At 49.3% G+C, this 26795-nt stretch overlaps 1 protein-coding gene and 1 long non-coding RNA gene across 2 annotated transcripts; both read left to right on the top strand.

Moving 5' to 3' along the window:
- Positions 1-4300: 4300 nt before the first annotated feature.
- LOC105701975 (UDP-glucuronosyltransferase 2C1) lies at positions 4301-8530 on the top strand. Its single transcript, XM_012429147.2, has 7 exons — positions 4301-5979; positions 6219-6485; positions 6776-6974; positions 7257-7433; positions 7537-7854; positions 7975-8203; positions 8389-8530. Exons 1-7 carry the CDS (start codon positions 5749-5751, stop codon positions 8528-8530), a joined length of 1563 nt encoding a protein of 520 aa, XP_012284570.1. The 5' UTR covers positions 4301-5748.
- A 3931-nt stretch (positions 8531-12461) lies between these two features.
- Positions 12462-26607, top strand: LOC105701978. The gene is made up of 3 exons (XR_001104259.1): positions 12462-12544; positions 15136-15248; positions 26544-26607. It is a non-coding gene; the product is annotated as an uncharacterized LOC105701978 (long non-coding RNA).
- Positions 26608-26795: the final 188 nt, after the last annotated feature.

Consider the following 26795-nt stretch of genomic DNA (forward strand, 5'->3'; position numbering starts at 1 on the left):
ATGGTAATTTTATGGGGAGAAGGAAACGTTCCTAAGAGAGTCGGCCTAACGAATGGACACGCCTAATCGAGGACGCGGATAATGGGAATAGTTTGGAAAAGTAAAGAATGGTATATGTTTTATTAGTCCAATGTTTGCAAAAGCTGTTTTATTCTCCGCGTTGACTTGTTCAATTTGCACGTTGTTTTAAAGATAGAAGTCAGACTCGGAGGCAAATATCTACAAGTCGATATTTCCTGCAAGACGGTCCGTAGATTGTCAAGGATATGTCAACCGTGTTTGGTAAAAAAGTTCTCCTGCAACTTGGGGACATCCTGATCCCCGTTTTCGGGAATCACGTAGCCACGGTGTCGGCGATCACCGGATCGATTATTTCGGAGTGACACTCTCTGCATTTATAATTCAACCATGGGATACCGTACCTACCATTTAATTCTGTCGACAAGAGATAATGTTACGAAATTCGTGGACATTAAGTCGCAAACTGGTTGCCTTGATATCAAGTCTCTAGCCAATGTTTGGGAATAATGAGATACAGTTCCCGTCTGGTTTCGGCAATCGGCTAGACATTTTTCTCGGTATCCTGAATCTGCATGCAACTGCATTTGCACTCCATTGCGATTCATCGGGCGTCTCTCGAAAGAACGAATGAATTACGTCCCATTTTTCAAATCTTTATGCCGATCCTCTGGAATCCAAAATAAAACGGTTCATTCTTATTCTTGAGGTACGCCCGATTTATGGGTACCTTTGAAAATTGTAATGCCTCGTATAATGTTTCTCTCGTACATCCTACTTATTGTGAGTTAACTCAGTCACGACGTCAATACCATTCATCTGTCATTACACCCTAATCGAAAACAGCGCGTGACGTGTCTATTGCATAAAACTCACTTGCCAAGCTGCACACAGTTTTGTGCAACAGTTGTCAAGTGTAGTGGGAAACCGGAATTCGTTAAAACCAGTCACTAAAACAGTGCTTTCACGTCACCTTAACGGACAGTAAATCATTGACCCCGCACTACTCGTGATTGGTGTCAGTCACCGATTTTTATAAGCGATCGCCCAGCGAATAATAAACGGTAACGAGGACGTCAAGCGAACCAACTGCACCTTCCGTAATGAAAGTATCAAAATCATAAAACTCGCCTTAAAAATATCCGAAATCTTGTAAAACAATCCTCATCGTCGAGAATCGCAAATTCCCGATTAACTTTTCAATTTTCGCAATTTCTTTGGAATTAACAACAAGCATCGCAAGTCTCGTGGGCATCACGATTCACTCAAGCATCGCAATTTCTCATGCCGATCCTGTCCTTTCTTCCTTATTCTGGAATTGATCTCTACATGGGGCAATCCCGCATTTCAGCAATCCCTATTGTTGCGAATTTTCCAAGTGCATGAATGGGTGTCAATTGGCATTCGCAAGTCCTTTTTGAGCTGCACGATCGCGCGAACTCGGTCGCCGTTCGAGAGCTAATGCATTCGCGACACGCGCTCGATTCGCGGGATGGCGAAAGTGAAACCACGAGGAAAATTGACGGGCCTCGTCGTTCCTTTTTCTCCGCACTCTTTTCCGCGCCCAAGGATCCCTTGACACCGAGAATCGAAGCGTTCGAGCGGAAACTCCCGGTGTCGTTCCAAAGATCCAATGTTTATCGCGACGTCCCGGAGGCCTCTTAAGAGTCGTCTTCAGGGAGACGAACCGGGTTTCGCGATAATTGCACAATTCGCCGATTATGCGGTCGCGAGAAGCACTCGGCGTACAAACTTGTTCCTCGCTACGAGACTCGAATGTCCGCCGCCGATACTGCACTCGAGTGCTTACGATAACGTACGAGCTGAATGGATATTAATTTAATGCAATTATTATCAGGTGAAAGTAGGTGGAGAGGTAATTTCGCATCGATGCGATATTGCGTTTTACTTCTTTCAGTAATAATAATGAGAAAATGGGACGGAAAGTATGTAGCCATAGTCCCCACATAATCGGTATGTACTTATTGACACTCTCCATGCGTACGTGCAAACGACCGCAATCGAAATTCGACCAACGAATTGGGTCGATCGAATGCGTAGGTGTATATCCACGGAGTCGAAAGTACCACTCCGCGTCGTTATTCAAGTACCTGCATCAACTGAAAAATTGATTTCCGAGACGTATCCACCTCATGAACTCTGCGAATTATCCCGACAACTTGCGGTGGGATTTCATACCAACGCGATACAATGTTTCTTTTTTCTTTTTAGCGTAAAGGCAAATCGGTAAATGCAAACCAGCGGATTCAGGAGGACATGTCAAGGAGATACCTCTTGTAATTCTACCGCGATTACATATGAAGATTCTCTGATGACAGGAAAAACGTTCCATTGCGGGCGTTATAGACTACAAGCGAGAAATAAAGAAATGTTCCTATATGTATTTGGCGCGAGACTCTGCCGAGTTTCTTCATTTGGGGACCCCGGAACTAAACTCCCGGTCGGGCAGATTTCTCTAGTGAATTCGCTCTCCCTATTAAGATCTTGACACAGATTCGAACCTGCCGAGGTGGCAGACCCCCTCGTAAAAATGTCTCAAACGTGCCACCCATCCAGCGGGGTATCTCCCGATACTTTTCCCAGTAGTTTAGCTGACCTACTGTCAGGTGACACGCTCCACCGGCCGGGTGTAAACGAAGAAAGGAAAATCCCAGTTTTACGATCCTCCTCTTCGGATCGGCCGACCCCATCGGAGGAGGACAGGTGCTCGAAGGGGGATCCTTCGCTCCTTCCGGCAAAGTGGAACTACCGACTACGGTAAGCCAACGATCTGCCTTGCAACCGAGTCGTGAAAGGTGAAAGAGAACTGGTCCATGGTAGAGACAATCGAGGACCCCTGGATATTGCGTTGCATCGAGAACCTGGGGAATTCATTGTACTCTATAAATGATCAAGTAAAAATTTTTCAACGGGGTCAAAAACAATAAGAAAATCCTGCACTAAATGATAACAAAGATAACATGGGCTAATCCACGCGTACCGAACCTGTTTTATACTACGTTTATAACGAACTGTAACAACATATGCAAAAGCTATGTTTAAAAAAATATATATATTATTAACAGAAGTTAAGGACGTCATTTGTTGTAAGTGGTCGGGTGAATATGAGCAGTACTGAGAATACGCACGCAGGCAGCAGATAGGAACGCAGATGAAATTGCACAATTGCACTCGTGAAAATGGAGAATTTACTTATTCCCTTTTCCGCCGGGGATCGAGCATCTCAGAGAAAGTGAGTCTTATCGAGATCATAATTGGAGTTTCTCTCGATGCCGCGCAGAACTGGGATTTTCTTTCGCCGACTTGGGAAGAATATCTCTCGCGTTCCTATTAGGTTTGGTCCGTGGGTATTAGGGTGCGGACCGAGTAATTTCTGACCGGAGTTTAAATCCCGATAAGCGGAGGAAAAGGGATCGATATGCAGCAAGATCGGCTAATCGGAACAGTGAAAGCGCCTTTCCTTGAGTGCGTCCTACTTGGTCGGCAGTCATACTCGAACAGCTTTTGGGAGTTTAACGGCATTCCAGGAGTTGCGATTCTAGAAGCCGAGAAGACAATAACAGACTTTTCCTCGATCTAGTGGGAGGCTAACTCTCTCTCTCTCTCTTTCTCTCTCTTTTTCTCCCAAGAGCTTGGCCGATCACCGAGTTCGAGCACGCCGGTCAGTCAAACTTTCACGCTCCGCGATATTCGAGCTACTCTCTCGCGTGTCCAAGCCGGGTATCGCAAACTTGACACAGAAGCGAATCCGCCGATGTCAAGAGACCGGGTTAAGAGAGTATAATTGCCGACTCGAGTAGTGTCCTACGATAAATGGTACTTTGCACGGGGAAGCGATACAACCTCAAGGTACGGCGCATACGAATTTGATTGACTCGACTGATTGACAAAATTTTCCGGCGGCGTGACATCCGTCAAAAAGGTGCCAAAATGTCAGGAAACCTGCCGGAGGGTTGGAACCAGAGGGGATGGTGATTACTTCGGCTTAAAGGGTTCTCGATAAGGTAATGCCGTTAATCTACAGCCCTTTAAGGGAGTGCCTGGAAATCTGAAATAACCACGTCGGGTATTAAATTCGAGTATAAAGGATTAAGAATAGTAAATAATAGATTAACGCGTTGAAGCGTTTCGTTTCATTTACCGTGGGAGAGGTGAACATTAGCGGAGTCTGTTGCGTTAAGCTTAATCATACTTGATAATGAAATCATTCAGTCGATCTAATTATCGCCCTTTTTTGCAGGAAGTACAAATTGATCGTTTAAAGGGCATCTGATTTTAATTAACGCACTAAGTGAAGTGAAGATTCATGGATGACTTGCGTTGGGCTCATTCGAAGGTGGCTAAGTAACGATCAAAGAACCGCCAAATCCGTAGAAATTCGACCGAGTGGGATGCTGAAAGGAGCACAAGAGAGTCCGGAGTATTTCGGAATGTCATTGGTGAAAGCTCGCGGAGCAGGGCAGGTCCATTGCCGAAGAGACGAGAAGAAATGAGATCGGTGTTCGGTGATTTTTTTACCCCGACCGAACCGGCAAAAAGATAAGGCGGACACAAAGCCGTTCAAGACATAAGTGAACCGTCAAGATTTCGGTGGCCGCCTTTCGGAGTAAGTAGTTCACGAAGGAAAACATTTCTCTTGAGAAAAGCATCGAGGCTGGAGATGAATAAGATTCTCGATTGTGTTCTAAGCATATCTCACTTTTATCACTTCATTTTATATTTATCGGAGAACTGTGAAGATTTTTGCCATGGAATTTAAAGTAAACTTACGTTATAGTATAGTAATAAATGGTTATAAGGTACCATGGTATCGTACACGTTGAAGGACTTTACAGCAATTACGTTACTTTGCAAAACAGCAATTACGCTACTTTGTGCAATACCTCCTGAAATACTTTTTCCAGAGTATTTCAGCGGGTCTGCATCCCATTTGCTTTGAGCTGCGAAAACGCCTCATTGATATGCCCGGCACGGTGCATGTAACGTTTCGTAATTCACTGTAAACTATGGTGACGCGACGATTTGACGTTCGGGAACGTTTTCGACATATTAATGTCCTCTTTAATCTTCCAACTACCGTAGACGTAGACTTGCCTGCGCCATTTATCAAGTACTCTTACAACTCCCGTTGCGCGACTTCTGTACTTGCAAAAACTGGTGATGCAAATGAGCCGATATAAAATTTTATAGAAGAAAAAAGAAAAAAAAAAACAGAAGAGATTTAGTTCGATCCACTTATATTATTTCATTTAAATATGCCAATTAAAACAGCAATTATCACTTTGGTTTCAGCGAAGCAGTAAACATGGAGTTTTTCGCCGCACGAGGCGACACGTCAACAGACTCTTAAATAACGTCAAATGGTACCTTTTCTCGGTGTCTCTAGGATCTAAAGAGTGTCAATAAATCAGGATTGTACCCTATGACTATTTTCGCTTACCGAATATTGCCGTTTTGAATGAGAATGGGACACGTGAAGAATGCGCGCTCTTCGGTAGATCTTTCGAATGGCTGAATAGAACGAACGCACGTTCGAAAGGACCGCGAGATCATCAAGGTTCCCTAATTTCGGTCATTCACGAGGTGACGAGTGAGCCTCAGAAGGTGCAGGATTTCCAAGCAAGGCAGTCGTGTCGAAGAATCGCCGAAGACCTCACGAGGAATTGTCCGAGTATCTCTTGACGGCGAAGATAAGACGACAAAGGCAGAATGTCATTTATGGTCGGAGGGTTGTTGCTGATTCTCTGCCAATGGCTCGAGATATCGGATGGCTACAATGTCCTTCTGGCGACAATGGGAGGGACGAAGTCTCACACGGTTCCTTTCGTCGCCCTGGGATCATCCCTTAAGTCGAGGGGGCACAACGTCACCCTTCTAAGTGCCTTTCCTGGACCAGCAGCTAACAACGATCTTCGAGAATTGGTTCCTCCTGTTCTTGAGGTATCGAAAGTGTCACCTATTACCGAAAGAACAATTAGTTTTAACAATTGATCAGGAATTTAAGTGATGCTTATATACCATAGTATCATCTCTGTTACTTCATTAACAGAGTTTTGTCTAAAGTCAACAGCTACGTAGCACTCGAGTCTTGTGACAAGTTTCTGATTGTACTTAACAGGTCATATTCGCCGAAGACGTACCATGTCGTGCGAGCAGTAATGTATGTTATCATTTCATAGGCATACGTTGGAAATTATACATCCGAGTGGGATCTCGTGGGCTCCCGTTTCCGAAACGAACTTCCGCTTTCACCTTGGGATGCCATGAGATACGGATGGGAGTCTTGTGAAACTCTCCTTCGAGACGAGACGTCACTGACGAATGTTCGTCACCCCGAGGGTAACTCCGGAAGACATTGGGATGTAGCCATTTTAGATGGAGCGTATGCCGAATGTCTGTTGGGCATTTTGCACGGAGAGAACGTCCCTACGATCATGCTGAATACGGTAAAAGAATTTCATTATTTGTGCGAACACTTATGGAGGAATGAATTCAAACTTACGGGGGTGGGAAATACCTGGGCATTTAAGAGAGGGTCGACGTTGAATTATTTTCTCACCATCGACGCCGAGGAATGTGTAATGTGATGTAGTACTTTCGATCCTAGAAGTGTAAGCCGTTGAGGCACTGTATGTCGTTCAGGTTCGACTTGATAGAGAGATGAAAAGAAAGTCAACCGTACGCAGCGTATCGAGTTGATTCCAATTGTGGTTGTCAAATTCGATTATGTCAACAGGTGGCACTCTACAGCGGATCCATCTCTCGGCAGGGGAATCCTTCTCCTTGGTCCATTACACCCTATTTCGGCAAAAGCCTAACTCAAGACATGAATTTCTTCGAAAGAGTCCTCAACGTGGCGTACCTGGCCACCTTGGAAGTCATGCACTGGATCATGATTACCGGCTACGTACAGCCTATCCTGCGGAAATATCTAGGTACATTGTCAACATCCGTACAAAGAAGCATCACGAAAGAAAGTAAAAGTGCCTCACCGAATATCTCCACGTTTCTCCATCGGCACAATGTTTGGTGCTTCTCGTTCGATGTACTTGCGCGCCAAAATGTCGGGAAGCTCTTTGGACCGACTTGACAGATTAGCGAGAAACTGAGGTGTCGTTTACTGGCATGGCGAAGAGCTGTCAACGAGTCTCCTTATACGTGACGCGACAACGAGGGCTGCTTTAAAATTAACCTTATCCCGCGTATCCCTTTTTCAGGCTCCCAGGTCCCAGACGTGAGGGAATTGGTATCGGAGGTGCCGTTGACGTTGCAAAACAGCCACTACTCCGTGGCGGACACCATGCCCTACATGTCAAACGTTGTCAACGTGGCGTGTCTTCACTGCAGACCAGCTCTCCAACTGAGCTCCGACTTGGAATTGTTCTTGGCACGAGGTGAACCCACGAGGCTGCTCCTTTTTTATTAAATCCTCACCAGGGCTGGTTCTCTGGATCGATCCGGTGTTTCGAACTAGCGAACACAGTCGACTCGTTTCAGGCTTTATCTTCGTTTCCATGGGCTCTTCGGTCAGAGCTTCCGGCATGCCGGAAACTCTTCGGGAGACCTTCGTTGCCGCTTTCTCGACATTGCCGTTCAACGTTGTCTGGAAGTGGGACGGTGGTTATATTAAGAATTTACCTGGGAACGTGAGGACCGCTGGTTGGTGGCCCCAGCAGGAGCTTCTCGGCCATCCGAAACTTCGAGCTTTCGTCTCCCATGGAGGGTTGTTATCTCTTCACGAGGCGGCTTATCACGGGGCCCCGACTTTGGTGCTTCCCGTATTTTGCGACCACGACGGAAATGCGGCCCAAGCTGGTGAGTCCAGCTCCGAAAATTGGGGGAAATGCCACGTTGAAACGACACTTTCTAAAGGCCTACTCCACTCGTTGCCTGATGTCATTCTGAATGTCGAACTGAAAGATTACCATGTTACAGAAAAACAAGGATACGCGATGATAATGGACCTCGCCAGAATAACAATGACTGACTTACGCGAAGCGATTCTGAGAATAGCCGCCACACAGGACAATCCTTACAAGGAAAATGCCATGAAGAGAAGAGCACTGCTAAGAGATCTGCCAATTGGACCTAAGGATCTTGCCACGTGGTGGGTCGAACACGTGGCAAAATACGGCGGAGCCAATCACCTGAAGAGTTCTGCAAGGTTTGACAGTTCTATAACATTAAATTTCAAATACTTCTCAATCCCTGTATTTGGTTTATTTTTTTTTTTTAAGTCGAGGCATGCATTTACCTGCTATTACGTAGCACTTCGGATTGTCTTTCTTAATCAGAAGTGCAGCCTTGCAAAATTGGAGACCAGACGATATCCTCGTGATTTATTTACAGGCACATGGGTACACTGCAATACTACTGCATAGACGTTGGAGCCTTTTATTTAATGACTGTCATCGCTCTGATCTATGGACTCAAAAAGTTATCCCACCGGCCAACGACAGCGATCATGGACCTGAGGAAAAAAGTGAACTGATAAGACGGTTTATTTCCCTTCTTAAACCCTAACTTATTTCTTTCACTTTCCACCGCCCCTTTGCGAGACCTGCTTCCATTCAATTAGTTAAGAGAAGATCGACAAAACCCACCAAAAAAAGGAAAAGTGACACGCAATTATAAAATAGATATCTATAATAATTCGTGCGAATGAAGGAAAACGGAATTTCATGATCCGAGGCATCGCAAGGAGCAGCATTTAATACAATTATAAGTAATACAGCAGTGCGATTAATGGATCGTCTTCACCTAGAAATAAGCATTTACATCGCTCTCTTAGAATCTCACGATTGAAGACCTCGGGGTCCCATTAGGAAGGTTAATTTCTGGGGTCTAATTGCGTCGTAGCGTTATTGCTCGAGGTCCCGACACGACACCAGGAAGTGTCACCCCATTGTTTTCTGACCCGCTTTGCCGGCGACTCATGAATTCGCCTCGAAAAAAATTCTTTCCCGTAAACCCCAATCTCGCTTTCCGGGGGGAAAAAAAAAATGATCAAAAAGTAAAATTCCGCCCATTTCCCAATTCCCCGGGTCAAAAATACGGGGTTACGATTTTTTGGGCAGTCGAATTTAATTTTCGAGGCCAAGTGGCATCGCTGGCATTTAATTTTTAAGGATTATTCGCTCAGGAAATCATGGATTTTAATGCCGTCAGAAATCGACAAGTAGAAATCACTGAAAATCGTTGGGGATCATCGAGGTTGGGGATTCACTTGGAAATCAGGAAAAAGAATTCCCTTCTCCGAGAGCCGATTGCCTTTGATCTCATACGATGATTCGGTGATTTCCAGTGATGTCTCCTTGGGATTTCCAGCCGATTTCCACCGTGATGTCGATCATTGAAGTCCTCGATTTCCCAGTGAAAACCCACTCGGACCGAAGGCAATGGATTCTCAATGAAGGAAATCGATGTACACCATTTCCAAGTGAATATCCCGACTTGCGAAATTGCGTCGCTGCGCAGTTACAGCCTCAAGGTCTCCACCTTACCCGGAAGAGTGTCCGCCTTGTTTCCCGACCTAGGTCACGCGCGCCGCGTCGAGGCGCTGGCTCCACCTCGGCCGGACGCTTCTCGTTTCTCCCGGATCCTTGTACCGGTGACGTGACTCACGCCTCGCCTCGTGTCCTAAAGGGTAACGACCTTTTCCCAAATGTCAGTGGCTTACGCGTAGAGCCCCGGGAATAACGTCGCCGTCCGTGTTCCCTCCAAAGGGAGTTCCCTCTCGCAACACCTCTCATAAAGGAGCGGCCATTCGAGGCGCACGTGTCCGCCAGAATTCCGGCTCAATTGCCGAGGGTCACGTGTTCCCGGCGACATACGTCACCGTAAACAGGGCGACGTAATTCTAATGACTCCTCGCAGCTAAAGAGGAGTCGAGGGTAGATATATATCCGGAAGAAAGTGGGATAAAATGGTACTTAAAGGGGCGTGAAAGTGGCACCGTCCGTGAAAGTATTCCCCGTATTGGGTGTACCGAATTTCTTCGAAATCCCGCCGCGCGAACAAGGAGGTCCCGAAACTCGCAAGACTTCATTGTGTAGAAAAATTGAAATTTCACGGGCGTCAGGACCTTCCCTACAGCCTCTATATATATATATTGTAAGATTTAAAGGGATTCGGTGCACCCACCTCGGAGATGAGTTTCATAAAGGAGGCCTCTTCGACGGTACTTTCGCGCCACCGTCAATTCCAGCTATCGCGAGTTACTTCCATTGTTCATCTTGCGCAATCTTTCGATTCCCACGGGTTAATTAATTCGCCGGGTCTCTCGGGTAAACCCACCTGTCGAATGTCAGCGACTCACGGCAGGACGCGATGCCATCGACCCTCTTCCTCCCTCGGGAGGGAAAGAACGCCTCTCGGAAACGTCCACGCCATTATTCGTTCACGTGTCCGAAGGTTTTTCCCTAATTACAGAGGACCACGTGGCCTCGGTGCGTGTTTACGAGCACCTGAGAGACGAAGCGCGTCTAATTATAAGAGCTAAAACGCCCTCGATTGAACCCAAGAGGGCGGATACGTGGAGAAGGGGGAACTGGAGTATAAGAAATGCTCGTTATAATTACGATGTATCCAAGGTGCGTAATATGAAATTTTTATGCTTCATCCTAAACCTAAATCCCGGTAGACTCTAACCGACCTTGTTCCTCCCATCAACCCCCACCGACGCTTAACTTCCAATCTCTCCGATTTTAAATATTTTTACTCCAACCTCTGAAACAGGTTCCTCCACATCAGGCGCTAAACAAACATATCACGATATATAATATCGATCGATCGCCGATTTCAGCCGCTAATGGAGCGTCACGGGTCTCTATCGAGAAAGATTCCAGATAAATCTCGCGTATCAACATTCCAGTCCCGGAAGGTAAATAGCCGTTCATTCACCATGTCACCAAAGATTACGAGTGCGTAACGATCGACCATCGACACCCATTGCCATATCCCTTTCTTTATAGATATCCCAAAACGCTCTAATCTCCCGCCACTCCGCAAGAATCTTTAATTCGGACCTCACAGAGCCCACCTTGCCCCAATTAAAAGCATTTAAGACTGCATATCAAACGGTCCCTCCTTCCCATTAATTCCCCCTAGCAACTCCCAAACTCATCGCAGGGTGTAAGCTTCCTCCAAGGTCGGTGGAGGCTCTCGAGTCCCTGGAGAATATCAGCGAAGAGGGTCAAAGTTGTCCTAAAATTAAGTTGCGTAACATCGAAACGGTCGAAAAGGATAACGAGGCCAGGTCGGAACGAGGACGCAGGGTTTAATTTCCTCGAGGGTCCATTACCTGCCATTGACGACGATCCTGCCTGCCGGCGGCGCGCGAAGGGTCGTAACCGTCCGAGTCGCGGGGTCGGTAAGCCGGAGCGCGCGGTCGGTAAGCGGGCGCGACGCGCGCGCAGCTAGCGCATGCGTGGATTGTCGGGCGGAGGAATGCGCGCCGGCGAGGCCCGAGCCGCGGATCGCGGCGCGCGAGGGGCGATTAGGAAGGTAGGGAGTGAGGGGGGTAGGGGGGAGGGACCGGCAGGCGGGCGGGCGCGATGATAAAGTGCGGCGTCGCGCCGCGGAATTAAAGGCCCGTAACGGCGCGAGTACGGTAGACCTAGGGCGGCAAATTCCGGCAAAGGGAGACAGGGGCACGCGGGAGGAGGTTAGCCGCGCAGCCGGAGATAAGGAGAGGAAATACGCGTGGCTCGGGGACTGCGCACGTGGCCGAGGCCCCGGGGTCAGAGTCCCGGAATCGCCGGAAGCCGTCGATTCTTCGGCTTCGAGGAAGCAAAACCGAGGAACATCCGAGAACGATCGGGAAAGAGAGAGAGAGAGAGAGAAGTGGGGGAGGACGCGTTTGGCGCGGGGCCCGCGATTCGGAGGGCGCGGCGCTGCGCGTCGGGAATCGGTTGGACGAGGGGGGGAGAAGGGAGAAAGAGGGAAGAAGGAACGGCGAGAGGCGAGGGAGCTAGGTGAGCTCGAATGGCAGTTCGCTGTTAGGGATTTAACGGAAACGCATCGAACGAGTGGGCACCAGGGTGAAGGCACGGGGGACCCGGGGAGGCCGGCCGGCCCTGCGCGGGAGGAATCGGTTGGCCGATGCGGGCGAGAGAGGGGAACGGCGGTCTGGCCTCGAGGGAGGGGCAGGGGAGGGGAGGGGCGCCGCGATGCGCCGAGCGCGGCCAAGTAGGCGGAAGGGAGCGCGAGAGGGAGCGAGGAGGGGGACGGGAGAGCGAAAAAAGGCGAGTGCACCCGAGGGACCGGGGCAACGACGCGGCGCGTCGCGTCGGCGCGCGAGAGAACGCGGCCCACGCTTCGCGAGCGCGCCAACCGGCGCGCGCCGGGGCCCCGCTCGTCCTACGCCCCTGTTTGAGTCAACATCGGTACCAGCTGACTCGTTCGTCGTGATGCAGTGTTCGCTCGTATGGCGTGTGGTCAACTTCGACGCTTCCTGCCCTGTGTGCGGGAACGCCGGGAACGGCCGGAGCCGAGTGCTGCCGAGGTGAGGCGCGCGCGTCGCTCCGGGTGTCGCGGCGACCGGCTCCACGTGCTCGCGCCGGGTCGCGGCCGACGAGGAAAAGAGAGGACCGAGGTCGATACTCCGCGCCGGGGGGACAGGAGGGACGGACGGACCCGGGGAAAGAGAGGTTAGTCGCGAGCGCGAGAGAGCGCCATAGGCGGACTCGCGGGCGCGACGGAGACGGAGCGAGTCGAGGACGCCGTGCTCTCGAGAGCGGCCGACACGTGGGGGACGACGCGGGGGCCGTCCAGCACTCCATGCAAAAATCCCACCCACCCGCCACCGCCTCCCTCCGCCGCGCCGGCTCTCCGTCTCTCTCTCTCTCTTTCTCTCTCCCTCTCGCCCTCCCTCCCGGCGGCTCCGTCTCGGGTCGCGCGGATCGATCTCCCCGTCATCTCGCGCCGCCGACCGAGACGTCCGCTCGACCTGGAGGGAAACTCCGCGCTCACCGTGCCCGGGAACGCGGGTGCGCCTCCTCGGGAAGTGTCGGGAGTGTCCCCGACTCGGTATTCGGCCGCCACCTCCGAAGGGTCCGACCCGGCCGCGCCGAGAACGTAAACATCGACGTAAACATGGCGTAACCTAACCTCGACCCGCGGGCGGGGAAGGCCGCGGCCCTCCCGGTGCCCGTCCTGGTCTCGCCCGGTCCCCGCGGAAACGCCGCGGCGCTCGGCGTTGTAAACAAGTGCTCTCCCCGGGTGTGTCGGCGACTGCCCGCCTGCCTCTGGCGCATGACGTAATCCATTCAAGCACTTACTACGCAATACGAGGACGCGGCCGCTCCGTCTCCCCCCACTCCGGGGAGCGCGCGCGCACGCGCGCTCGCGGCCGCTCCGCCCCTCCCCAGGGGCCCGCGCCGCGGGTGCGTGCCGGAGAGGCGGCGCGACGCAAAAATTCTTATTGCGCAGAAAAGAGAGTGCCTACGAAGGGGGCAGGTGACTCGACGCGACTCCCGACGCCGTCTCGTGGTTCTCTCGCGCGCGTGCAGGCCTCGCCGGGTCTCGCGTCCTCCGCGGCCCCGGCCATTTTCGCGCAGAGTCCGGCCCTCGGCGTCGCGCGACTTCGAGGTTAGCTCGGCTCTCCGCGCGACGCCTAACCTCGAGCCGCGAGCGGAGCATGGCCGGGGACCACGTGATAACGTTTATCGACACCCGTGCGTTTCCCTCAGGTGGAAAGTGCGTCCCCCCTTCATCTTCCCCTCCGTCGCTTTTTCTCCTCGCGAGCGTACGTTCCGAGCCGCGCACGCACGCCTCGCTCCTTTCCCCCCCTTCTCTCGCTCAACGGTTCGCCGAGTATCGGTTGAATTTCAAATGACACCGCGAGACGGCCCGGTGCTCCCGGCGCGGCGCGCGTCGGTAATGCAGATCCCGCCTAGGCCTCGGGAGGTCGGCGAGCCCTTGGACGACGCGCCACGGGAGAGGCCGAACCCCCGGCAGCGAGGATACGGCCACTTCGCAGACGCCGGGGGGACGGGGTGCTCCTTTTGCGCACTCTCGACCCCGTATTCACCCCGCCAACCCCCGTCTGTCGCGGGTACCCTCTTCTAAGCGACGTTTCCTTCTGCGTCTCGGCCCGCTCCTTTCGTCCTTCTCTCCTTCTCCCTCTCTCTTTCTGGCGCGCCCCCTCGCCGTATGTCCGTCCCTCTCTCGCCCTCCCTTTTCTCCCTCCGTCGTCTCCGCGCGGGGCTCCCCTCTAAGCCTCGAGAATTACGCGTCATTTCCTTCTGTCCTGCTCCACCTCGTGGTTTATTATACACCGGGCGATCGCGTAAATCTTGTTTACCCGGACGACTACGGGAGGCTACGTCGAACTACCGTACCCGGACGCGGTGCGGGAACGTGGATTGAATAAACGGTGGTCGCTATGATATGCCGAGCTGATTCTTTTCCTTCGGGCCGGACCCGTTAACGCGACCGACGCCATCGCGGAATCTCGACGCCGGACGCGCATTTCACCCCGTGCTGTGGGGAAGGACGGGGTGGACGCGACACTGGAAATTCCCGGAAATATCGTAAACGTGTCGCGGTTGGGTGTGACGCCGAGGACGACGCGCACCTCTTCGGGAACTTTTGCAATCTACCGGAGAATTTCAGGGGATGCGTTTCTATATTCTGCGTCACTTACCCGCGGAGTAATTCGCTATCGCGTCGCGGAGTTAATACGAGGGAGATGGTTTAGAGGTTAAACCCTTTATCTGTGTTTCCCACTTTTTCCCCCCTTTCCTTTTATTCTTTCAATCCATTTCAGTGAAAGAGTGTCGGGTTGCCTCGCTGTTATCGCAACTTTTTACCCGGGTGTTCCCCGCGTTCGATTGCCCCCCCTCCCTTCTTCGGATCACCATAATATTTAGCGTAGAAGAGGTTCCTCCCGATTGGCGCAAATTGTCGTCCTCGATTCGCGCGGGGGAGGGGGACGCTTGGGAGGAGTGGGGGAAAAATTAGGCCTCTTGAAATTCCTGCTTTCGTCGGTAAGCTCAGTTCGCTCGGGGCACCCTTCCGGGACGGATGGTCGGCTGTGACACGTGTGTGTGTGTGTGTACATTGTCGACGTCAAGGTGCCGTTTGTTTTTGTAGCGTGACAGGGCGAACGAGGAAAACTGGCTCGGCTTGGACTAGCGACGCGGCACGTGGAAGGATGAGACCGGCGTTCCTGCGTTTATGTTAAGCTGGTGCTATCGAGAGCTCAGGTAACCTATTTTTACCCCCCTTTTATCTCTCGCATTAACGGCAATTAGGAGTAATTATACCGCAAGAACCAGACCACGAGGCCGCGTTGGGCGACTCGTTTACGCATGACTCGTCTTATCTTTGCCGTATAGTTCCGTGGGCCGCTGTAACCCAATTTTTTTTTGTCTCGCACCGGAAAGAAGTATATTAGCCACGCGAAATTGTCAGGTATCAACGCGATATCTTGAACGCGATAGTGAATGCGAGGGCTGTTAAGGGAAGGTCCCGACACCTGAAAGTCTTAATGAACAAATTTAAAAAAAAAAAGAGAGAAAAATTGAAATCTCGCGGGCCGTCAGGATCTCTCTTAATGTCTTCCTATTCACGTTGTAAGGTTTGACCCCTGTTCGGGAAGAAAAAGGTTCCGTAAACGAGACCATCTCCGATGCCACTTTCGCGTCACCTTAACCACGTGGCACCGAGTGCTTGGACGTTTCTAATTTATCAGGGGGATAAATTTTCAGAGCTTAGGAAGGGATTTCCTGGAGGAGCGGCGAGGCGATATATACTATGCCGTTACTAGAATCCCCGGAAAAGCGTGAATAAAAATGAAAGATATGGTCGACGTTAGGACGCGTGACGTCAAAGTCACGTGGCGCGGGGAGTAGAGACGCGTTTCTTGATTTCATCGGTTCCTTTTAGCTCGTCTTGTGTCCGGGGTCTTCGGAGGCCCCGAGGAGTGGAGTTAACCGAGAAACTAAACTAAACGGGGGATCTCGCGGGAAAGTTATTAATAACTGGAGATCGATGCCGCGGCGCTTTAAATCCCGGTGATCGATACTCGGCATGCGACATGTATGAATTTACCGGGAGAGGCCTGTCAGGCGTCGGGACGCCACTAAATCCAATGGCATTGCGCGCTAGTTATGCTTCGTATTCGGTGGTTTATCGCGGCCGCGTTTGTCATGTGACTTTGAAATCGAGGATGCGAGAGTAACGCTATCTAAGCGCCGCGCGGCGTTATCGTTACTGCGTTTCTTTTACGTTGTCCGAATCTGCATATATCTATATATATATATTTTTTTATTTTTAACCGATCTTCCATCGAAATGCCCTCGTAATTTTTTTTAATCGATATGATGGTCCTTGATAGTCAAAAAAAAAAAAATTGCAAAACCTCCCGTAGCCTCAAAATCGGTAAAATGACCATTTTCAACTTTTTTCCTTTTAAACCAATGCTGATCGAAACAGCATATGAGGCACTGTGGTTCAACTTTTTTTTTTTATACATATATAATTATTTGTTTTACGCAGGGAAACGAATCGGTGCATTCTGCACGGTTTCGTAAAAAGAAAAAGAAAATTGGCCACCTCGTATTACAGTGGTCACGAAACCTGGTTCCCTGGTAATGTCACGAAATTACCGGTGTACTTAAAACGGATTACCGTGCGAGGTAAATTGTAGACGCGGTACCTTGACGGGCAGATTAAGTACAATGTGTGCGTATTTTTATTAATTTCTTTTTTTTTTCTTTTTTCGTTCTTTCCTCGAGATACCTCGGGAGGGTTTTTCGCGGTAGTGCCTTGCGATCCTTTTATTAAGCTCACGCGCAGCCTTTCGGATATGCAGATTTCCTTTCGGTGATTTTTCACTGCTCACATGCAAACGCGGCTAAATACCATGGCGGTTTTGCGCATCCGTGTCCGTGTCTATATTTAAAACAAGGTGTCTCGTTGTACGGATACTTTCCGCGATTTGATTTACGGGGCTCCTTACTTGTCTTCTCGAAAATAAGGATGTAAGGGAACGGTAAATGCCAGCCAATGCATTTTATGACTCGGTAAAGAACACGCGAAAAGTATGTCAGGTCATTGTTCGTAGTTAAGCACCTTTTGCCCTGGACATTTTGTTGCCCGCGTCTATATTTAGAGGTTTCTTCTCCGATTAATGTCTGGATCCATATCGCGGATCCGCCGAAGAAGCGCATGCCATATACCCCTAATTTGTAGGGTCACCCGGTTATTATCTATTATCCAGGTCTAACTACGGGTTTGCGATCTTTGTCCCAATTCCGTGCCCCGTGTTCCTCGACTCTAATCCCTTCGCCGAGAGCAATGGTGTAGCTCTGCTTTACACGTTCGGTTTTTACACGCTGAGGGGAAAGAAAAATTCAATAAAAAAAATTCAATTAACCCGACGTGATGCGCGTCGACAAAATCCTGCGATTCAAATACCCCCGAAGAAACGTCAGACTGAGTGAAGAAAATTCCTATCAATCAAGAACGTGAAATCTTCCTCTAAGAGATAATCGTTTCTTGCAGTCGTGTATCAATTTACTAATCCTTTGTCTCAGTGCACGGTAAAGGGTTACACCGTCGAATTTTAGTATGAGCGGCACCGTGTGTGTTTTTTAGAAATAAACCCACTGAAATGTCGATGAGAATCAGGTTTTCGGGAGCTTCTAGTAGAACGAGCTATCTGCCAAGTACACGCCGCGGCGGTAGAGTGTCGCGCCAAGTGCCTATATACCCGGGAAAAGATGGGCCGTGTCGGATTTCCACGATGGGCTGCACGAGTCCATTTCTCGCGATTCCTGGCGCGTTTTCCTTCCCACGTGTTTTCCTCCCCGCGGGATTTTCCTCTCCGCCACGTTTTTCTCCCCGCGCACGCGCATGCCGCCGTGCGAGCGAGCGCGTGACCAGCCGAGGGCGCAAGGGGGCACGCACTCGCGTACGCGCACGTAACGTCGGTGCTCCAATTCCCATGGCCTCGTTGCGCCGCGTCCTGTCCTGGTCGGCGTTTGTTTACGAGGAAAATGTCCTCGAGGGCGCGTGCGCGGCTATGAGGCCGCCTAATAAAAATATACCCGAGCCTCTGACGCGAAGAGGAGTTAATCGGCGCGGCGTGGGCGCCTGTACCGGACGAGAGAGACGGTGCGTACTGACACGTGGTACGCATAGACGAAAAGCGAGGAAAAAAGTTCACTCCACGGCTGATAACATGTAAGAGGGGGCGAATTATACCTCGTGCCCGGAAGTTTACTCACGCGAGTACACGTAGTCGGGAAAATACGTATGGAGGGACCGCGGAAAAAAAAAAAGAAAAATGAATTTCATCGAACCTAAGAGACGTTTCATTGAATGGTAACGAAGAAGTGCTTCGTCAATTCGATATGTAATTTCTTTCACTCGGATGTGCTCGGATTAAATCGTAGTACCGATTTCACAATTAAATGGATAAGGACGTCGGGATCAAGTACGGCTCAGTGCGGCTGCGCGGGGGGTAATTAATCCTCCCGGTGAAAAAAAAAAAAAGTACCCCAAGTATATGTCACGGGCGTCGTAATCATGGCGTGCTATGCCGATTACTATCGGCATCGCGATCCTTTCAGTCCGTGCTATAAACAATACGATACGGCCGGTTATCGGTATACGATAATTACGGTTCCTTACCGTTAGATAACGCGGGCCGCGCGTTATCGCCGGATAACTCACCTGGTAGTTGCGGGACACTTCCCCCTGCAATTGAATGCAATATAATAATTATACCCATTGTTCCACTCCGGGCATCGTTGTTCCTTCCGCGGGAGAGAGTATTTCCTTGTTTTGCTCGCGCGATAATTATAGCCATTGTTGCCCTCGAGGGTCGATGTTTCTTTTTTTTTTCTTTTTTTTTCCCCCCCCGACCGTGGAGTCGCCGCGTCTTCTCCTCCTGCTTTCGAATGCGCTCCTGTCTCGTCTCCCGTGCGCAAAGTGCATGCAAATTGGGAAGAGGCCCCTCGACAATGAGTTCCCGTACGTGCACCAATTCCTCCGCAATGCCTTCTAAACTACCGGGTGGAATTCGCCCCGAAGAACGCGCGTCCTTTTACTTCTCGGGCTCGGTGAAATAATACCGGCAACACCCGGGGTGCCAATTACCCGTAGGATAAATAAATAAATTTCCTACGCACTCTTCGCGGGCGATCGATCTCGACAGAGAGAGGTAAAGGTTTAGTAATGAAAATCAGCGATTCTTTATTTATTTATTTATTTATTTATTTTTTTTAATTTTCTTTAAACATATCCTCGTTTCGATCGACCCTGGTCTCGGGGATTTTTCTTCGGTACCTTTCCGAGAGAGAGAGAGAGAATATAAAACGATGCGTGCTCATGGGATGTTGTCGCGACCGTGCAGTCTTTTCGTTTAAATGGCGTGCGTTTATTTGCGGTGTATTCCGAGACTTGTGTTCCCCACGGCACGTCGCATGTTTCATCTTCCCAAGCACGCGGCCACTAATATTTCATCGAGCTAGATTCGCGGGAAAATCGGGCTTCTTCCTCTCTGGTGTTCCCATTTAAATGCCGCCCCGGGTATTCGCGACAATGTGGTTAGTGGGAAATTCCCGCCGCGCGGGTTTTCCGCGTCCACGGAACGTTTCACTTGTTATTTCTAATTGTATGTTCGTTAAGGTGAAGTGAAACCCCCTTCAAATCGATTCGAATACCGCACTTTGGTGGGGCAGAAGTGTTCGTTGAACTTTTCAACTTCGGCTGCATTGTGGGCGGACGAGAGGCGCGGGGGAGGTCGGGGGAAAGAGACTCGAAAGAATCTGAGAAAGTCTCGATGGCTTTGATGCACCGAAATGAGGGGAAAGCCTCTCTTCCGGCTTAAAGTTTGCTTCCCCTCTCTCCGCAACCACCCTCTCTCTTTAGATTCAGGGGGTTACTTCCGTCAACGGTGGACGTATCGATAAGTTTCGCGAAGTGAAGGCTCCTTCCTCGAGCCGTGCCCTCAATTGAAGCTTATTATATATATTATAACCCCCCTTTCGAGATATCTCGACGGTGGAACTAAGCCGGGACGGTAAATATGCATTTCCACGGAAATGATAAATATTTTCATATCAATATCCATCATTCTAGTCTTTCCTTTATATATCCCTTTTTCTTTTATTATTCGTGGAATACATCACGGGGATGAATTAAATTAAATTGGATTGGAAATTGGGATCTATCGGGGTAGGAGCAATTTTTGGGGTGGAAAATGTTAACTTGTCGATTCATCGGGTTTATCGAGCTTACCTTGATAAGGAGGAGGCAATCAATGAAGTCTGCGATTTTGAGGGCGGATATCGCAGATATCTTTTTTTTATTTTTTTATTTTTTATTCCAAAACCACGAGTATCGGCACGAACGGTGCACTTCATTTCCTCGGTCTGGTGGAGTTACGCTTTGCGGTCGTGCCTCCTTGCTCTGCCGATCGCGATGTACATACTTCGGTCGGTGGAAATGCCGTTGCAACGAGGCAATTGCTGCCTTTACGAAGGTTGATATACCGCCGATTGTTCGGCTCGTTTCTCGCCATTATGCTTTTACTGGGCGCGGAGGGGGGGGGGGGGGCAAAGGGGGGCGAGAGAGAACAAGGAAAAAAATCGCCGATTGCGATTGACCGGTGCGGTAAAGACTCGTAAACCAGGGCGTTATTTGCTCGTGCTCGCTAGCCTCTGCTCCTTACTTTTCCCATTTAACCTCCCCCGAGGGAATCAATCGTCTTCGCAATCTGCATCGCAACTTTGCGAGCCATTCGCGTGCCACCGAGCATACACGACTTGCTTCATAAATCGGTGCCTAGTAATGGAGGCGAAAAGTGCGCACAACTCCAAGACCAATCCGATCGATCCTACCGAGTGCTACGCAGAATGTGCATTGTCAAACTCAACTACGTTGCGTTGAGAGATTCAATTATTTTTATAGAGCACGTTTTCTCTCGTAGAGCGTATTACCACGGTTTTGGCATCGGTTTCGTTTGGGGAAACGGCCTCTATTTTCCCCTTTTTTTTTTTTTTTTTTAATTTACGCTGATAATAGATGGCTCTAAAAAAAGAAGCAACTCCAGGACACTGTTATACGCAACGCGGACGTGGATGGGCGTCGATTATTGGCGTTCCCCGTTTAACGACTCACCGAGTGGGGAAAAGGCAATAAATCTAATCGCGAAACGGAGACGTATAATTCCCTACGAGCACACGCGTTGGCGGTGTTGTCGTCATCGGCAAGGCGAGTCTCGAGGTGTTTTTTATTTTATTTTTTTTTTATTTTTTTTTCCCTCCCAGGAATCGTATATACGCCTCCGGGCTAATTGAATTTTCGGTAGCAGTATCTAACGCGCACGTGACGTCAATCGAACCTCTACGGCCGTTTTCTTATCGACGAATCGGCATAATTTTCGGCGAGATTGCGGATTTTTTTTTCTTCCTCCCTTCCCTTCTCCCCTTTACTTGAGCTCTAACTACTTCTCGCGGTTTTACGGATTTACGTGTTAACGACGGGTGCGCCTCGTAATGACGAGGTGCGCGTTAATTGGGGGAATACGCGGAATGTGTACGTCTCTTTAAAAGCGGAGACGACACTTCTTCCCCGGGATATCGTGGGATCCGGTATTATCGCCCATTACTGGCTGTTCTTTTCCATCGTCGAGTCATTATTTACTGCTAATTATCTGTATTTTGTCCTCGGCCGTTGCGCGTACCTACGCACTCGGCCTCCGTTCGTGTCAATCTTTCCGTCATTGTTTTGCCCGATGCGTACTTCGCGGGACTTTCTCAGGGTGAATAATCTGGACAATAACGATTATTACGACGCTAGGCCCTCCCACGATGGCATCCGAGGGGCTTTTATTTCCATTTTAGTTGCGTATGTCGAGCCAACCGCTGATATCGCCAATCGGCGCTTAGCCCGATGCGAGTGCACGCATCCGATCGCTCCTTCGTCTACGGGACGTTTTATTATCCTTATTATCCCCCGTTTTATTCAATTTCTTATGTATATATTTTTTTTGTTTTCTAATTTTCTCATCTTTTTTTTTTTTCCCCTACGATGCGAGTGCACGCATCCGATCGCTCCTTCGTCCACGAGGCGTTTTATTATTCTTATTAACCCCTGTTTTATTCATTTTCTTATATCTTTTTTTTCCCTACCGAAGACACGCATCGCGAACAGGAAACCGCTGATATCGCCAATCGGCGCTTAGCCCGATGCAAGTGCACGCACACGATCGCTCCTTCGTCGACGGGGCGTTTTATTATTCTTATTAACCTGTTTTATTCAGTTTCATATATATATATATGTTTTTTTTTATAACTTTTCCATCTTTTTTTTCCCTACCGAAGACACGCATCGCGAACAGGAAATACCGCCTACCCGATTATTTCTGCCCCTCGTTTTTCCCATTCTTCTCGATTTATACCACCATAAGAGGAAACCCTCTTTTTTTTTAACCCTCCGAGTACCTCGCAGCTTGATTACCTTTGATCGAGCTGCGCAGTTGCAACTCGCTGCCACTGAAAGGGTTAAGCACTAACGAGTCTTTACGAGTCTTGTGCGTAATTGCAAGTGGAACGGTGTATTAAGTCGCCCTGTACCGAGACGGTAATTGGAGGGGAAGGTCAGTTTGTCAAGGATAGACCTTGGTCATTTTTCATCGCGTATAAATATATTTCCCTTGTGTCATTTTTGTTCAAGTACTTTCGTCGTACCACTTTCTTTTTTTTTTCTTTTTTTTTTTCCTTTGGCCCCTTTTTCCTTTCCCTGTGAATCATAATGGTCGGATGATCGATACTCGGTGTCGGGAGTCGTATCGCGAAGTCTCGTCCGTATCCGTTTTGGCGACGACGTCGGCGCGGATTAATGAAAAACGATTAAACTGATTAAACTGAAACGTGAACAAGCGAATCTTCTCGCCGAGCAACAAGTCGCGAAATGCCGACAGAGCGAGAGAGAGAAGACGCAAAATGCATGTCCACGTTACGCGGCGGGTTCGCGCGTACTCACACCCACAAGGCGTGTACATTTATTACCGCGTTATCTCGGGGAATTATGAATGAGCGGATCGCGGCCGCTCGATATATATACATATGTACATGTATATTTACACATATATTCCCCCGTGACGTCCGTCGAGTCCGCGTTCCCCGTGAAAAATGGGAAAAGGGGGAAAACCGAGAGATCCGCCGATAACGGCGAGTGATAACGCATCGAGGGACTTCCGTCGATCGTTCGAGAGATTCGTAATAACCCAAGAAATCGTCGTTATTCCTCAATTTTCCGAAATCTAGTCCCGATCCAACGACAAATCGCTACCTCGCCCTGGCGAATAAACGACCCTTCAAATTCGAGTTTCGTTAAAAAAAAAAATAAAAAAAAAACCCGACCTGGCGTAAGATTGAAAAATATCAGAAATATGAAAATTCACGAGCATCGCGTTTTCCCTTAGGTCACGTGCCGAGGTTTCACATGATTCGATGGACCCAGATTGAAAAATAGATTTTATTAATATTTTCATGACCCGTTCGTAATACCTCAGGATATGGGAATTTCAGACTTTTAACCATGTACGTGCCCGGTCTTACTCGTCTTAGATGCGGCTGGCGACACTCGAAAATGAATAGAAAAATGGTAAATGATTAAAAAGAAAAAAATTCATAAAATTAATACACGAACCAGGGGAATAAACCGGTAAGTCGCGGGTCATTCCGATTCGCGTATAAATCAGATTTCTCCCCCGCCCCTCCAAGGCGGTCGGACAAATCGGGTCTCTGGATCGTCGCCGTGCCCCGGGAATGTAAGGCTATCGGAGTATCGGGGATCGGTTCTCTCATAAGTCCGGCGATAGGATCTCGCGATCGATCCCGCGAATCGATACGACCTGCGTCGTGACGGGCCTCGATATTTGCGGGTCCGTGTATCTCATAGCGCCCGGAATAGAAGGTAGAGAGGTGTATCTCTCTCTCTCTCGCGTGGCAGTAAACACCTAATGACATAATTATCTCGAAACTCGGCTCCTCGTCTCTCTTACCCTCTCTCTCATTCTCTCCTCCCTCTGGTTCTTCTCTCTCGGCGGAGGCAGAGCCGCGGCACGCGAAGAGGTATGGCCCGGCACGTCGGTCGGCGGAAACGCAGCGGCCTCCCGGCGACGCTTCTTCTTCTTCTTCTTTTTTTTTCCTCTCCCCTGTTTACTCCCCCTGACAAAAATAAAACGTCCACCGCGATAATTACGGTAATAGGGCACGTAAGTATCAGTCGGCGCCGTCGAATTACCGCGATCGGCGGGCAGACATTCATCAGCCGTGTGAATGGAACGCGTTCGGGATTTATCATGCGTGCAATGACTATACGGCTAATCGAACCACGGAGGTACGTGAATGAATAATCGACAGAGTAATTATTCCGTAGAATTGACCCCCCCTCTCCGTGACCGAGTACGGGTACTCTTCCTACAGTGATGAAAATCTATGGAAACGTACATACATTTTTACGTACTTCGTAACTGAAGCTCTCTTTTTTTTTTTTTTAATTTATTTTTTATACATAGGAAAACGTTTAGTGGAAACATTGCAAAGAAGAAAATGTATACGTGGACGTAACGTTGGATATTTACCGTATTAATACAATTTTACTTGAATTGAAAGGGTTAAAGGTGGGATTTTTATTTATTTGTTTTTTTTTTATTTATTTTGTTTGGGTGGAAAGGACCCGATTTATTATCCTGCGTCCTCTCCCCGGGGTTCGTCGCGGTTGCAACGCGTGTTTTCATGCGCAATCGATAACTGGGTTAATTATTAATTAAGTCGCGGCGGTGAGTAGTTTGTTACTTATTATTAGCCCATGGAGGGACTCGAGATAGAGGGTTAAGACGGCAAGAATATAGGCGACCGTTAACCAGCCATCGTCAAAGCGGGATCGACCGTTCGTTACATCGGTAAATTAATATTCATTATCTACCCAAGTGATCCATGAATGTACTCGTGGCACGGAACACTGACTCTTACACCAAGCACGAGATTACTCGGAAGAGAGCCCAGGTCTGAATCGTTCCCTCCAGACGGGATGACGACACGATTTCTGATAAACGTATCTGGCTCTGGTCTAATTGTGCTGGCAAACAACGCGACTTAATTTTCTTCAAAGGAACGGGCCCTGAAGGAGAGAAAAAGAGGGAGGGTGGAGGAGGGACTCTCTCGGCTGCGTGCCATTAATTCGAGCTCTCCCTTCTTTCGTACTCCTTCGACTCTGACCCGGCTGGAAGTCATCGAAGCGGAGATAAATTTAACCCCCCTTTCAACTCGACTCCACTTTATTTCCACGATTTCAACGAGAGAGAGAGAGAGAGACGCCCCTCCCGTGGATAAAAAGGCGGAAATAAAAAGTGGCCCATTTCTACGCGCGCAAGCGCGAAAAGACTGCCTCGTTTCTTTTTCTGTTTTTTTTTTTCGTTATTGGTTTTTCTTCTTTTTTTATTTTTTTTTCCCAAATCGAGGAAAAGGTTGGCAAAAGGTGTCGTGATATTTTATATTTCACCCGAGGAGTGAATGTATTTTCAAGTGAAATTCGATTTTTAGGTGTCTCATTATTTTCGACAAATTGGTCGATAGATAGAAAATCGTCTTATCGAAGTGACGTAAATTTCGATTCGGGTCGATCTTCGATGGAGGCGGTTAGGCCTATGTTTTCCAAGCGTGTATCGAATAACAGGCGTCCCCGGAATGCCTTCACGGAGACAATCGCCAAGGCGCCCTATATCGCGGTTCGGCGTTCCCTGATAACTCGCGGTTATCGTCGTAAATATACCGCCGACAACGGCGTTGTCGCAATTACATCCCCGATCGGGCAAACAGTTTGTTTACATACCTGCCACACCGTGTCCTATTTGGCCATGTGTCAGACCTCGGTCGCGCGTATCGATTTTCGAATCGACTCGCTGCTCGCCCCGACACGAGGAGGGAAAAGTATATCTCCATAAAGGAGGAAAGAAAAGGAGGATAAAAATTAAATACGGAGAGCGATCAGCGACCATGACATTCGTCACGTGTTGACCATGACGTTCGAAACGTGTTGGACCTTGGAGAAGTCGCGAATCACGGCTCGTCCGTTGCCCTCGAGGGTCAATTAGGCGAAACATTCCTATATATCAAGGAAAACATCGCGAGGATATGACCGCGCGATCTCTCGCGGTGCTCCACCTTCTCGGGGCAGTGCGAAGGAAAATTCCTCTTTCGCTCAAGGAAGGCATTGGATTATTTAATGGAATTTGTCATTTCCTTCCTCGTGGAAAAACATTTGAGATGAAATTAAATTAATGAATTCAAATCAACTTTGATATTGGATAATTTATTATCCCATTATGACGTTAAAAATCACCCACGATGGAGGTACGAGTGATAAGACGTACCTTTCTCCCGTTGGAAATGTCGCAAATGTCGCGCGGGAGCAAGGAAAGAGAAAGTATAAATATCGATTATGGATGCAAGGAAAATCGGGTTTGTTTTCTGTTCCAGGTGCTGCGCGGGACGTTCGGCGGACGGGGTGCGATGGCTCGGCCATGAGGGCGCGAAAGTTCTTCATATTGAACAAAAAGCTCTGAGCCCGCGGTGCGCCCAGGGCGCGTGCGCGCGGGCGAGTGCCCGCGAGCGCCGGCGCAGGCGCTCGCGCTCCCGCACGTGGGTGTCCCGATGCGCGGCGCGTGCGCCGGACACGCGGCAGTGCGCCGAACCCGCTCGCCAGTGGTACTCGCGTAGAGACGCGGCGAC

This window comes from Orussus abietinus, unplaced genomic scaffold, assembly GCF_000612105.2.
Source record: "Orussus abietinus isolate OABI.00-Male unplaced genomic scaffold, Oabi_2.0 scaffold22, whole genome shotgun sequence".
Taxonomy (NCBI): Eukaryota; Metazoa; Arthropoda; class Insecta; order Hymenoptera; family Orussidae; genus Orussus; species Orussus abietinus.

Excerpts from the sequence above, each read along its gene's own strand:
- LOC105701975 (XM_012429147.2), top strand. The coding sequence starts at position 5,749 with ATGTCATTTATGGTCGGAGGGTTGTTGCTGATTCTCTGCCAATGGCTC. Across the intron at positions 7,434-7,536 it reads GGAATTGTTCTTGGCACGAG|GCTTTATCTTCGTTTCCATG; the intron begins GTGAACCCACGA and ends GACTCGTTTCAG. Across the intron at positions 8,204-8,388 it reads CACCTGAAGAGTTCTGCAAG|GCACATGGGTACACTGCAAT; the intron begins GTTTGACAGTTC and ends ATTTATTTACAG.